General features: G+C 42.0%; 1 protein-coding gene across 1 annotated transcript; it reads left to right on the plus strand.

The window, feature by feature from the left end:
- Nucleotides 1–4,465: 4,465 nt before the first annotated feature.
- Nucleotides 4,466–11,695, plus strand: LOC140895923 (anterior gradient protein 2 homolog). Its single transcript, XM_073306852.2, has 6 exons — nt 4,466–4,604; nt 6,168–6,231; nt 7,188–7,240; nt 8,849–8,925; nt 9,466–9,529; nt 11,604–11,695. Exons 1-6 carry the CDS (start codon nt 4,466–4,468, stop codon nt 11,693–11,695), a joined length of 489 nt encoding a protein of 162 aa, XP_073162953.2.
- Nucleotides 11,696–13,701: the final 2,006 nt, after the last annotated feature.

A 13,701-nucleotide genomic window follows, 5' to 3' on the forward strand; every position in this document is an offset into this window, starting at 1 on the left:
AAACTTCCTGTCAGGGTGGTAAAGCACTGGAATAAATTGCCTAGGGAGGTTGTGGAATCTCTGTCATTGGAGATTTTGAAGAGCAGGTCAGACAAACACCTGTCAGGGATGGTCTAGGTAATGGGTTTTGTCTACACTAGCACTTTTGTCAATAAAACTTTTGTCGGTCACGGCCAGGGGTGTGAAAAAACACCCCTGACCAACATGTGTTTCACCAACAAAAGTGCTGGTGTGGACAGCACTATGTCAGCAACAACACCGCTTGCTGGGGGTGGTTTAATTATGCCAGCCGGAGAGCTCTCTCCTGCTGGCAAAGAGCGGCTACATGGGAGACCTTACAGCGGCACAGCTGTATTGGTAAAACTGTGCCACTGTAAGGTCCATGGTGTAGACATAGCCAGGTCCTGCCATGAGGGCAGGGGACTGGACTAGGTAACCTCTCGAGGTCTCTGCCAGGTCTACATTCTATGATTCTATCATTCGGGCTGTGTCAAGGTTCCTCCCCCACTCTGAACTCTAGGGTACAGATGTGGGGACCTGCATGAAAAAACCTCCTAAGCTTATCTTTACCAGCTTAGGTCAAAACTTCCCCAAGGTACAAAATATTCCACCCGTTGTCCTTGGACTGGCCGCTACCACCACCAAACTAATACTGGTTACTGGGGAAGAGCTGTTTGGACGCGTCTTTCCCCCCAAAATACTTCCCAAAACCCTGCACCCCACTTCCTGGACAAGGTTTGGTAAAAAGCCTCACCAATTTGCCTAGGTGACTACAGACCCAGACCCTTCGATCTTAAGAACAATGAACAATCCTCCCAACACTTGCACCCCCCCTTTCCTGGCACATTCCTGGGAAATGTTGGATAAAAAGCCTCACCAATTTGCATAGGTGACCACAGACCCAAACTCTTGGATCTGAGAACAATGAAAAAGCATTTAGTTTTTTACAAGAAGACTTTTAATAAAAAATAGAAGTAAATAGAAATAAAGAAATCCCCCCTGTAAAATCAGGATGGTAGATATCTTACAGGGTAATTAGATTCAAAAACATAGAGAACCCCTCTAGGCAAAACCTTAAGTTACAAAAAGGGTACACAGACAGAAATAGTTATTCTATTCAGCACAATTCTTTTCTCAGCCATTTAAAGAAATCATAATCTAACACATACCTAGCTAGATTACTTACTAAAAGTTCTAAGACTCCATTCCTGGTCTATCCCCGGCCAAGATGACTACAGACAGACACAGACCCTTTGTTTCTCTCCCTCCTCCCAGCTTTTGAAAGTATCTTGTCTCCTCATTGGTCATTTTGGTCAGGTGCCAGCGAGGTTACCTTTAGCTTCTTAACCCTTTACAGGTGAGAGGAGCTTTCCCCTGGCCAGGAGGGATTTCAAAGGGGTTTACCCTTCCCTTTATATTTATGACAGGCTGCCTAACAATTTTAGTTATACAGGATGTTTGTGACTTTTCTGTTGAGCAGCAGTCCCATCTCCCTCATTCGCAGCAGGCCTTTGATAATCCCTGGGGGCTTGAGAAGTGTCCTTTCATCGTCTCAGGAAATGCCATTCAGCTTTTGCTGAGCTGTAAATTGGTAATCACCATTTCCCTTCTCCTCTCTCACTTTCCTCAGGGAAATGTTGGCAGCACGCCACAATCACTGAACATGCTAGGCTCCCGCCGAGCAGCAGCATCACACACTGGACTGGGAACACCAGCACGTGGCTATAGTAAGCAGAAGGGAGGAGGAGAGCTTAGCTGGACTCCCCCATACATCTGCAGACCCACTGCATGTGGCCATTGATACTGTCCCCAGTGGAACCACCGAGCCAGGAGCTCCTCCAACTCCTGGGCAGAAAGAGATAGATGGGCAGGAACCCTGCCCCCACCGTCCCATCTGGAACAATAGCCTCCTCCTACTGCTACCTGTAGCTTAGGCAGCAATCTGTGCTGAAGGCTCTGGGTTCAACTCTACGGAAGATTCAGGCACAAAGGAGAATTTTTTGCTTAAAACACACACACTTAGGAAACTACACATTCAGAAAACCTGTTAAAAGACCATTATTTCAGCTGCAAAGTCAAGAACTTGAAAGTTAGGAAATGCCAGCTATACAGTTGCCTGGGCAATCTTAATTCAGGCCTTCGTGCGTATGCATTGTGAAACGGTCTTTAATTACATGCTGACGTGCTGTCCTTTTGCTCAGTCAGTGCCCCGGATGGATAAACAAGGGGGCCAAATGATGGTTACAAAGGCAACTGTAAATCTGACGTTTCCTAACTTTGGAGTGCTTGACTTTGCAACCTCAATCATTTTCTTTTAATGTAGTATTTCGGGTGAAATATATTAAAAAATATTGTTTTAAAGAACAAGGCTATAATCCCTTGTGGGGGGTTGGAAGACTCCCTTGGCCATGGTTTATGACAGGCATGGCCAAACTGCAGCTCGTGAGCCACATGTGGCTCTTTTACAGTCAAAATGTGCCCTGAGGAGTGGGCTGGCAAGGTGTGGGGGAGAAGCTCGGGGCTTCTGCCTTGCAGCAGGGTGATGGGACTAGGGTTTTCTGTCCTGCAGGGAGGGGGGGGTCAGGCACCGCCCTGCAGGGCAGATTGTGCCTGTCTTGCAGCTCTCGAACTTCTGAAGATTATCGTATGCAGCTCAGAGGGTCAGTAAGTTTAGCCACCCCTCGTTTATGACATTACAGGACCCCGGTTTGTATTGTAACACTAATCTTCATGCTACCACCTAGATTATCCCATTCATTTACTGCTCTTCCCCGGATCAGCTCTTTTATTATACTACTGTTTTCTATGGCTTCAACATGGTTCCGTTCACAACAGGATTTTGCCCTTCACATTGTGGTAGCTTATTTTCCTTAATAATTAATCTCTTCTAAAGCACCTTAAACTAAAGACGTTTGTAAATGAAAGTACACTGTGGGCATGGACAGCTGGTCTAATGGGTTACAATGGATGTCAAAAGAGAGGCCAGATGCTTTCCACGCACTATCCTTACAATCTACAGTAGTTGTGAGAGTTTACTGACACAGCCAACCAGGCTGATGCAGAGTGTTAGCCATTCTACGGTAATTCAGTCCTGTGTAGCTGAAGCTATGGTAACATACAAAAATGAAAACAGAATTGATTACATTATAAGGCACCTTTGAGATGCTGTAGAATGCTAACAAACAATGTCCATTGAAAAAGTTATTCAAGTGGATTTGAACAGAAATGACACTAACTCTTTGGAAGAATTTATGAAACTAAAAAAAGAAATTACATATGTGACTTCCTCTTAATAAACTTTTCATATGCACTTAGACCAAAATCTTAGACCAGCTCGTGGCTTAGAGACACATAGCCCATACTTAGGGAAGCAAACATGATAGACGAAGGTGTGTCTAGTATAAACACTATAGTGAATACTTTCATTAATCACTATCCCATGATTAAAACCAAGCACACGGCTGTGTCGATTAAAAGAAAGCTATTGTAGAAAGGCTGTTCTGCACTTTGTCAGGAGCAGGATATCCTGGAATTTCAGTTGACATTCATCCTCACTAACTGAGCAAATACAGGGGTATAAATAGCTGTTAGCTTACTTATTCCTACTGCAGATGAGTAACTGGAAGAGGTGCATTTTCACTCTCTGCTCCGAGACCTCAGCCTAAGGTTCCAGGTGAGAAAATCATTCTAAGAAAATGCATTTTTATAGGACTGTCTTTTTCCTGAAAAGGATATGCATTTCCTTTCCAAGGTGTACATGTGCTCCTTGCTGAAGTTCCTACAGCTGTCATTGCTATTCTGTAGGTTAAAAACTGTAACAAAGAAATTAAAATAAGTAAAAATCTGTAAAAAAAATTATTTCAAGAGCTGTAAAGGATTGTTGCTGGGGTATTTGACAACACGGATCCATGCAGCAATGTCAAACCAACATTGTCAAATGTAGCTGATTCATTTTTGGCTACAAGCATATGAATAGAAAGTCTTGTGTTCAGAGCTGCTGAGCAACCCCAGCACACAAATGACCAGCACACCTCTGAAAACCAGGCAACTTTGATTAAAGTGGACTTGGAAGCCTATTTTTAGGCAATGAGGTTGGAAACTTTTGACCTCCAAGTGAAAGAAAAAATTCAGAGGTGCAGTTGTAATAAGATACGTAGAAATGTCTGTCAATGCAGGAAAGCTCCTCTAGTTTTCTTGAGGAGTGGATCGCTAAGGTCCAAGATCCCGTGGCTCAGTATAGATGGAGACCCAAGATCCTGTTGAGTTATTCATAATTGTTTACTCCAACAATAATGAAACAAGGTGCTCTGACCAGAAACAATGCTTCCCGAGTAACTTTTGCTGAAGTGAGGTGTCCATGAGACATGGCTTATAGGCATTTCAAAGTTGTATTGTCTTATGCAGAAGCTGTCTAAAGATTTTCTCTCTTAACACTAGACACTTCTGAATTTACTTTCCAGAAAACATGCACTCCTTTCAGTTACTGTGTTTTCTCCTCCTCTGCAATGCCCTGGTGGTAGCTGCCCAGAGAAAACTACAGAAGGTCCCTGAGCAGGAGGAGGAGAACGTCACGCAGATAAGGATGCCTCAAACTCTCTCCCGAGGTGAGATGGTGAAGTCTCTGAGCACAGCATTTATCTGTATTAGCATTTCCATGTGATGCCCATCTACATAACTTCTGGGCATCTTACCTTAGCAAAAATAATGTATAAACATGAATATCACCCATGCACCCAGGTAGTCAAATGACTTCTGTTGCTTCCCAATATTTACAGTCAGTGGCTGGGAGACCTTCCCTCACTGACATTCAGAAATATAGTCCCAAACCATTACTTAAAGAGGTGCACTTTGATTGGGCCCTGAAGGCCAATAAATCCTGCCTCTGGCCCTTGGGGAGATTGAGATATCTTCCCCAGCTTTCAGCTTGTATGGGACTACAGTGCTTCCAGACCCAAATCTAGACAGGCTATGAAGGGGAGGGAGGGGAGTCTGAAGTTGCTCACCCTGCCCATCCTGCTGGCTGCCAATCCACTACTAAGAGGTTAAATTTCATGTAGGCAGGAAGCAAATGTAGCCTTCTGCCAGCAGGTTCACTAGTGCCATCCCCTCCTGCCCATCTTGGCAGGCAGACATCTGCAGCTATGGCTCCTGACTGCAGCCAGCTCCACTCTTCCTTTCCTGAGCTGCTCCTCTGCTGAGAGTCAGGGTAGCATCTTTACTTCCTAGGGGCCAGGCCCAAGACCGGGGACCAGGGGGAGGACAGCAATATTTGTAGAGTGGAAGTCATCAGTTTTGAAAAGTATTGTGTAGATTTTTGATAACCTGCTTCTGTTGTTAGATTTCTTAAATGTTCTTCAAAGTTGGTGTGTATCTAATCACTAAAGCACAACTGTCCTGTAAAATGTAGATGTTTGGAAATATTGAAATAATGTATATTTGGGTAATTGTCATATAATTGATCAAAGGCATATACCTGACTGGTCTTATCAAGAAAATGAGTAAATCTAGTAAGACCACAAAGGTCCCAGTCTTCACATAGACACATACAGAGGAAAAAAAGGATTATTACAAAAAAAGAGACAAGGAAGAGATTGGAAGGCATTTATGAATTGTGGCAACTCTTGTTCCTATACCCATTGTATGCTAAGTAAATGGGTTCATTATTGTAGTGTGGATAAAGAAAAAGATGTATAGAATGGGGCCATCTTCCATGAAAGGAGATGTTTTAAATGAAGGGATAATGGAATAGTTCAGTGCTTGTGAAAAGGGAGTACAGATGGGTGTCCACCTGGAGGAATCATCTAGTAGAACAAAAGCACGTGTGTTAGTGAAGCACGTGAGTGGCTGCATCTGTAGAAGAGTAACTTTCCTATCCCGTAGTCTACCAGGTGTCTGGTGGAAATTGTTCAATACTCTGCAGGTAAGACATAGCATGGACAGAGCTTAAATGCATTTTATGTGGTTCCAAACTTTTATTTCCAAGCTTCACCCCCCAGAGAGATTCCAAGTTCTTCATTCCCCTTTGTCCTGGATAACAGGAGGATGAGTAGCAGACAACATTTAGCCTTTGGCGACATTGGTCAGCAAAGTGTGGACATCCACCTGCTCCAGAGATCAACTGTACCATTTGTACACAAAAGAAATTAATCAATCTATCTTCTCTATAGGATGGGGTGATGAAATTGAATGGGTTCAGACATATGAAGAAGCTTTAGCTATATCAAGAAACAGGTAATCTTTAGTTATTCTTTTGCTGCATCATAAAAGGGTTTACTTAGGGACACTGGTGATAATTCTACAAGAAGCTATTGTTTAAATAGGCAAAATGTGCTAATATGATGCCAAAACTATTGACTATGATTGTGTTATGGTTGATTTGTATTCCAGCAGTGAGCGAGGCCCTACTCAGAACTGATACTCCATTGAAGCTAGGCACTGTACCAATATATTGTAAAAAGCAACCCCTGCCCACAGCGGCTTTGGAAAAACTAAAGCTCATGAACATTCTAGGAACTACAGTTCCACTTATGTCATTTGACACCCTGACAAAGACTCATCTTTGTTTTCCTTGTACAAGCCTGATTCTCCAAGATGACAAGTGCCTTTCAATCCTGTTGATTTAAAGAACAGCTGAATAGAACTTCAGTGGGAGGTGACCTCCCAGGAGATGAGCACCTTGCAGGATTGGGTCCACAGTATTTATCAGATTAATTTTAATACAGTTGCTGCTCTAACTGAAAGCTTTCATGCTTCAAAACTTTCACACTTCAAAAGTCTTGGACTTTTATACTATAAAATCAACCAGGCTGAAGAGAGTTATAGGAATGTAGTTCCATCCTGGTTTCATTAAATTTCATTTGCGTGTTACGGTTTCACTAGAACCCTTGTACATAATCCTTTCTTTGTATATCATCGCAGCCATATGATCGAATAGCCATATTGTTGTGACTTGGAATATGAAGGGACATTCCACTTATAACAGCTAAGCAATGCACAAAACCTTAGTATGGGAAGTATACTTGGAAGATCCACTGACAAACCAATCAAGCTCTTCTCATAGTTCCTGGATGTGGTTTTTAGCAGCATCAGAACCCCAATGCAATTATAGCCCTGTAACAACATAGTTGCTTATATGTTAGTGTTTTCTATAAATGATCTGACATGCCACCTTTTTCATGTTCTTTTAGCAAAAAACCTGTGATGGTCATCCACCACTTAGAAGAATGCCCTTATAGCCAAGGTGAGAAAAAAGGAAACCCTTCTAAGACCTCCTGAAACATCCTCCAAAACAGGAGCAATAAACTCTGCTTGGCTTATAGATAAGAGTATGGAATAAAAGGTCCATAACACCTTTTTAGCAACCTGCTTTAGGTCAAAACTTCAGTGGTTGAGGCACTGTTTATGGAGGGTAAACCTGTTAGCTTTTTGGATCAGCATCCAAAATAGCCTTGGCACCTAAACTTCCTCAGAGGACACTGACAAGGGACATGAAGTCATTGCATCTTCTTTCACCCAGACCCAGCCAGGGTAAAGCTCAATTTATATTAATCAGGGATTATAATTTTATCAGAAAAAGGTCTCAGATATTCTGTTATTTGTTTCATAGTTATGTAGTATATACAACATTACAAAAACAGTATGTGATCATATCATTAAAGATTGCATCATCACATATGGGACAAGGGGGCAAAAATATTAATTCGGGCATTTCCTAACTTTGGAGTGCTTGACTTTGCAACCGTGATGTTGTTAGTTGGCTTGCGTGTTTGGTGTGTTCTCTCCCTGTGCTTTCCCATCTCTGCGCAGAGAGCTGGTCCAGCAGAGCTCTGGCTCCTCAATTCACAATTAGCATGAGAAATTTCAGCTCTAACAGCTGAAGTTTGGCAAAATAATAAGCAAGTACAGAACAGGGCCAGAATGGCAAGTGTCATGCAACCTTAATTACAGGCATCGCTAGCTGCTAATTATTTTTATTATTGATAAAGGGACCTTCATGCTTATAGTATTCTGAAAATGAGATGAGTTAGATATTGGTAAAGAAGTGACTTGCCAATGACCTGCAACAGCCATTCTCTGATCAACGTGGTCTAAAACATCTAGAATAACTTTAGATGGGACTTCTCTCCAAATGTAACATCTCATCTGTAGGATGGCATCTCTTAGAAGTGCAGTGACTTCTAATTGCTCTATAATGCCACCATAAGGCCTGAGACCGCAGTCTGGTGTGGCATTTTAAGACAGGACCTTCAAGCCTTCAAGGCCATTTATATTTATAAACCAGTCAGTCATTCCAAGAGGGAATATTGGTACCTTTCCATTATCTAGGAAGATCCTTTTTTGCCAAAGAAAACCTGAGAAGAGTCACTGCTCTATTAGCTTTTCATCCCACTGTAGGTCATTCAGAACAAACTTGAGGATCACATGTAAATTCTGACCTCAGTATTTCCTGCAACATTTTAAGTATTTGTTATTATAGTGGTTTTAGTTCTATGCAGCATAAAACATACATACATGCATGATTCCTATTCTGTCTTGTAATGCTAGTGACTACTGGAGGAAGTCAAGTTAGATTTATGATTGAGTCCCACAAAGGGAATGAACTATTTTACATTACATCAAGCAGCAACTAGCTTCACAGGCAAACAACAGATTTTTTTTCCTGCTGCTTAGTTTATTAGACCTGAATTATCCAAGCCTTATCTAACATGTGCATGTGATAGTCTGAAGATGTTAACCATAAATTGATGGTTTTAGGAACACTATAAGTGGATATAAAACATACACCGGAGTGGAAAACAGTGAGCTACAGATCAAATTCCCCACCTAAATTATTTTTGTTTGTTTTTAGCTTTAAAGAAAGCTTTTGTTTCCAGCCCAGAGATCCAAAAGATGGCTCAAGAGGATTTTATTATGCTTAATCTGGTGGTAAGATCATAATTTAAAAGTCGTAATTATCAAAATATATGATGGGAAGCAGAATAAAGAGTCTTAATATCAAATCAGAAATTTACTTCTTTGGGCTTTTTTATTAATTATTTTATTTTCATTCAAATATGTGGTTTCCAAGTTGCTGGAAACCCACAACAGGGTTTGGTAAAAATTCCTTTTTTAGGAGGAGAAGACAGAGACATTACTACTCTCAAATCCAGATATATTTATGTTATCTAGTCTCAAATAGTTTTCTTAGGTTTCTTAGGACCTCTATCGGCAGGTCACGGTCAGTAACAGAATACTGAATTGAGTGGGACCTTGTTCTGATCCAAGACAGCAAGCCTTATGTAACTAACTATTGGTGCTGTGTTATATGCAGGGGGAGGAGGGAGACTCCATAGACCACCCCACAAATTGTACTTGAAGCGAAATAAAGACGACTGATTAGTTTGTTCCATTTCTGTTGCTTTGACTGATGAGACAGCTGTTCTGATAATGACCTGTCACAAAAAAAATTAACTAACTTTCTTTCAGCATTCGAGCACAGATGACAACCTGGCCCCTGATGGCCACTATGTCCCTAGGATCCTCTTTGTTGGTGAGCTTCCCAATTCTTTGTGATAATCAAAATGTAACAATTGCCTTGTGTGATGTGTAGCACAGATTTCTTGCTTGGTCAGCAGGAAACCCACATTTCTCCAAGTTATACTTAAATAGTTAAGGTTTGGTTTTTAAAGCTGCAGGACATTACGACCAAGACTTGAAAAAGTGGTTAGTGATTTTTCTTGCCTAACCTGAGACATTTAAAAAAGATTTGCTTTTCAGAGGATGGCTGCTCAGCACTGTCTGAAAATTGGGCTCCTTTAAGGTGTAAAGTTGGCCACCCAAAAATCAGTAGTCACCTTATTTAAATGTTGGCCACCATGGGCTAAATCCTCAGTTGGTATAAATCAGTGTAGCGCCACTGACATCAACATACCAACTTATACCAGTTAAGGAGCTGGTCCTCTATACACACATGATACAGACCCAACGTGGCACCATGCTGGAGTGTGTGAAAATGGATAAGGATTAGACTCCCTGCCTATATCTGAATATTTATTAAGGATTAAGGGGGGAGGGATAGCTCAGTGGTTTGAGCATTGGCCTGCTAAACCCAGCGTTGTGAGTTCAATCCTTGAAGGGGCCATTTAGGGATCTGCTTTGGGCAGATTGGGGATTGGTCCTGCTTTGAGCAGGGGGTTGGACTAGATGACCTCCTGAGGTCCCTTCCAACCCAGATATTCTATGATTCTAAGACAACAGAGATGGTGCCGCAGACAAGGAGTCTGATGAATTTTTCAAGTTGCAGTGGGGGAGGTTTAGATTGGATATTAGGAAAAACTTTTTCACTAAGAGGGTGGTGAAACACTGGAATGCGTTACCTAGGGAGGTGGTAGAATCTCCTTCCTTAGAGGTTTTTAAGGTCAGGCTTGACAAAGCCCTGGCTGGGATGATTTAACTGGGAATTGGTCCTGCTTTGAGCAGGGGGTTGGACTAGATGACCTTCTGGGGTCCCTTCCAACCCTGATATTCTATGATTCTATGATTCATTGGGCTTCCCAGGGACAGGGTCTAGCCTCATAAGCAATAGTTCTAGGGGAAACCCAATGTGAGATTGTTGGGCATGAATGGGACAAAGACCGACCCTTTTTAATGGCCACACGTACCTGGCATCATTACTAAGCTCAGAATGGCAGTTCAGATGCATCTAACCAGTTTATTGTCCAACAGTCAATCTAAGGCAGAGATTAAGCTCTGAGATCCACAGGGCTGTTAGCCTAAAGTGTTTCTCAGATGTGGCTACCAAGGGCTTTACTTGCAGCCACAGCTTCCTGGGCTGTGAAGGGGGGGAGGGCAAAGTAGAAATCCCTCCCCTGGATGTACCACCCTGATGTTGGTTGCTGGGGCCAGCAGCAGGATTGGGCCCTGCCCCCATGTGGAGTCACCTGGAGCAGAATATTGTAGGAGCAGGCAGCCACTGAGTTCCCCACCTTCCCAGGCTTTGGGTTTCAGCCCTCGGGTAGCAGGGCAGCAAGCTCTGGCTGCAAGTCCTGGGCTCTGGCTGCACAGTGGTAGGCCCCAGGCTCCAGCCAAATGGCTTCAGGCTCTGTCCCTGGACCCTGTCGTCCGGCCATGGGGCTTTGGGCCCAGGACTTCAGGCTCCAGCCCCACACTGCCTCCCCCAACCCTCCATCCAGAGCTTAATTTGTCCCAAGGCCTGCCAGGGCTCATTAAGTCTGCTGTGAAAAGTGATACTTGTATGTTTATTAATATCACTTTTCACAACAGACTTACTAGCCAGCAATAAATAAATTTCAATCATTTGGATGTGAATGTGTGCATATTTATTTGGCTTTCCTAAAGCTAATTAAGTATTTTAGGAAAAATTGTGAGAGCGGCCACTGGCAAGAGTTGGTGGCTGCACTCTGAGGCCACCAAAAACTTTTCCCTGAGAAACCCTAGCCTAAACACAGCGTCAGAGTGCTGTGCTAATGAACACCGTTTTTAAAGGCTTGAATCTCTCCCCTCTCCTCCCTCCACCCCCACCCCCACCCCACCCCCCAAAATTAAGCAGCACTGCTCCTTCCTAAAGGCCTCCATTGCTAACATTTTGGACTTTTCCCCTCAAGATCCCTCTATGACAGTTCGAGCCGATCTGACAGGAAAGTATAAGAACAGAATGTATGCATATGAACCAGAAGATATTTCAAACTGTGAGTGAAATAAGCAACATTTTACATGAAACAGTGTTAGTTTCATCTCAAGCTTATAACAAGACATGGTATTTATAAAGAAATAAGGATTTGAGAGTTTAATTTTTGAAAAGGGACCTATTTTAATGGAACATCCTCTCAAACAGCTTGGTTTTGAAATATTATGTTTGCTTTGTTCATTAACCCTCAATGGGAACAAGTACCTTTGAGTATTGCTGGAAAGCTGAGCTCTTTATTTCTGACAACTTCCCTGACACTATCTGAACCTCTGAAAACTTCCTCAGGAAGCTGGTTGTAGAGATGTGATAGACTGTGCGGGCCACAGCAGCTTACCTGCTTGCGTTCAAGGTTTTTGCAAACTTCAGGATTAGTTTGAAATTGACTCAGTTTGAAATTTCTATCACTTAAGTCACTAAAGTGGATAACGATTCCCACTTGAATATTACCAATCCTGAGTGTTAATATAATGAGACTGCCCCTTAAAAAACCATGAGGTCTTTAAAGTTGTATTTTGGGTTCTCTCTCTGCCTTCTGGTTTTAAAACCTTTACGGTACCTGGCAGATCATTTTCAAGCTTTTCTCTGAAACCATGAGGGCTAGAAACTTATTTTGTAAAATGAAAGATGAGATTGTCACAGTCACATAACTCAAGGAGCTGGGACTTTAAGAAAAAGAACAATCATTTTAAAACCTATGATAAAGAAAAATCACAAGCATTGGCAACAGTGCACTTGTGCAGGTCAGTAATATGTTAATTGAATTGCTCTGTTTCAAGGTTACAAACCCTGCTACTGAAATACTGATTAAAACAGAAGTGTGTGTAAAAAGAAAAGGAGTACTTGTGGCACCTTAGAGACTAACAAATTTATTTGAGCATAAGCTTTCATGAGCTACAGCTCACTTCATCGGATGCATTCAGTGAAAAATACAGTGGGGAGATTTATATACATAGAAAACATGAAACAATGGGTGTTGTCATACACACTGTAATGAGAGTGATCACTTAAGGTGAGCTATTACCAGCAGGAGAGCAGGAGGGGTGGGGGGGAGAGGGAACCTTTTGTAGTGATAATCAAGGTGGGCCATTTCCAGCAGTTGACAAGAATGTCTGAGGAAGTGAGCTGTAGCTCACGAAAGCTTATGCTCTAATAAATTGGTTAGTCTCTAAGGTGCCACAAGTCCTCCTTTTCTTTTTGCGAATACAGACTAACACGGCTGTTACTCTGAAACCTGAGGAACAGTGGTCTCTCTGGTCACTCGATTACAGACCTAAAAGTTGCAATTCTTCAACAAAAAAACTTCAAAAACAGACTCCAACGAGAGACTGCTGAATTGGAATGAATTTGCAAACTGGATAAAATTAACTTAGGCTTGAAGAGAGACTGGGAGTGGATGGGTCATTAGACAAAGTAAAACTATTCCTCCCCTCCACCGTTCCTCAGACGTTCTTGTCAACTGCTGGAAATGGCCCACCTTGATTATCACTACAAAAAGGTCCCCCCCCCCGCTCTCCTGCTGGTAATAGCTCACCTTAAATGATCACTCTCCTTACAATGTGTAGGGTAAACACCCATCGTTTCATGTTCTCTATGTATATAAATCTCCCCACTGTATTTTCCACTGAATGCATCCAATGAAGTGAGCTGTAGCTCATGAAAGCTTATGCTCAAATAAATTTGTTAGTCTCTAAGGTTCCACAAGTACTCCTTTTCTTTTTGCGAATACAGACTAACACGGCTGCTACTCTGAGAAGTGTGTGTGTTACTCTAAATGTGAGTTTACACTAAATCCAGAGTTAAAATATAGTCCCATCAGAAAAAGTAAAAAATCTACAACAAGTTTACAAATCAGTGTTTTAAAATATTTTCTACAGAAAAATCCTCATGCAAACAAGCTTTGCTAAGATACAGTTATGGTTGTGAATAGTTATCAATGTAAAAATTGCTGGAAAGATGTAATTATTTGAAAAAACAAACCATTTAAAAGTCAGGAGATTCAAAGCATAGTATACTCT

Source organism: Lepidochelys kempii, chromosome 11 (genome assembly GCF_965140285.1).
Source record: "Lepidochelys kempii isolate rLepKem1 chromosome 11, rLepKem1.hap1, whole genome shotgun sequence".
Taxonomy (NCBI): Eukaryota; Metazoa; Chordata; order Testudines; family Cheloniidae; genus Lepidochelys; species Lepidochelys kempii.

Bases quoted from the DNA above. Each gene is read 5' to 3' on its own strand.
- LOC140895923 (XM_073306852.2), top strand. From the start codon at position 4,466: ATGCACTCCTTTCAGTTACTGTGTTTTCTCCTCCTCTGCAATGCCCTG. The intron at 6,232-7,187 runs GTAATCTTTAGT...ATGTTCTTTTAG, and splicing joins TTAGCTATATCAAGAAACAG to CAAAAAACCTGTGATGGTCA. The intron at 9,530-11,603 runs GTGAGCTTCCCA...TTTCCCCTCAAG, and splicing joins CCCTAGGATCCTCTTTGTTG to ATCCCTCTATGACAGTTCGA.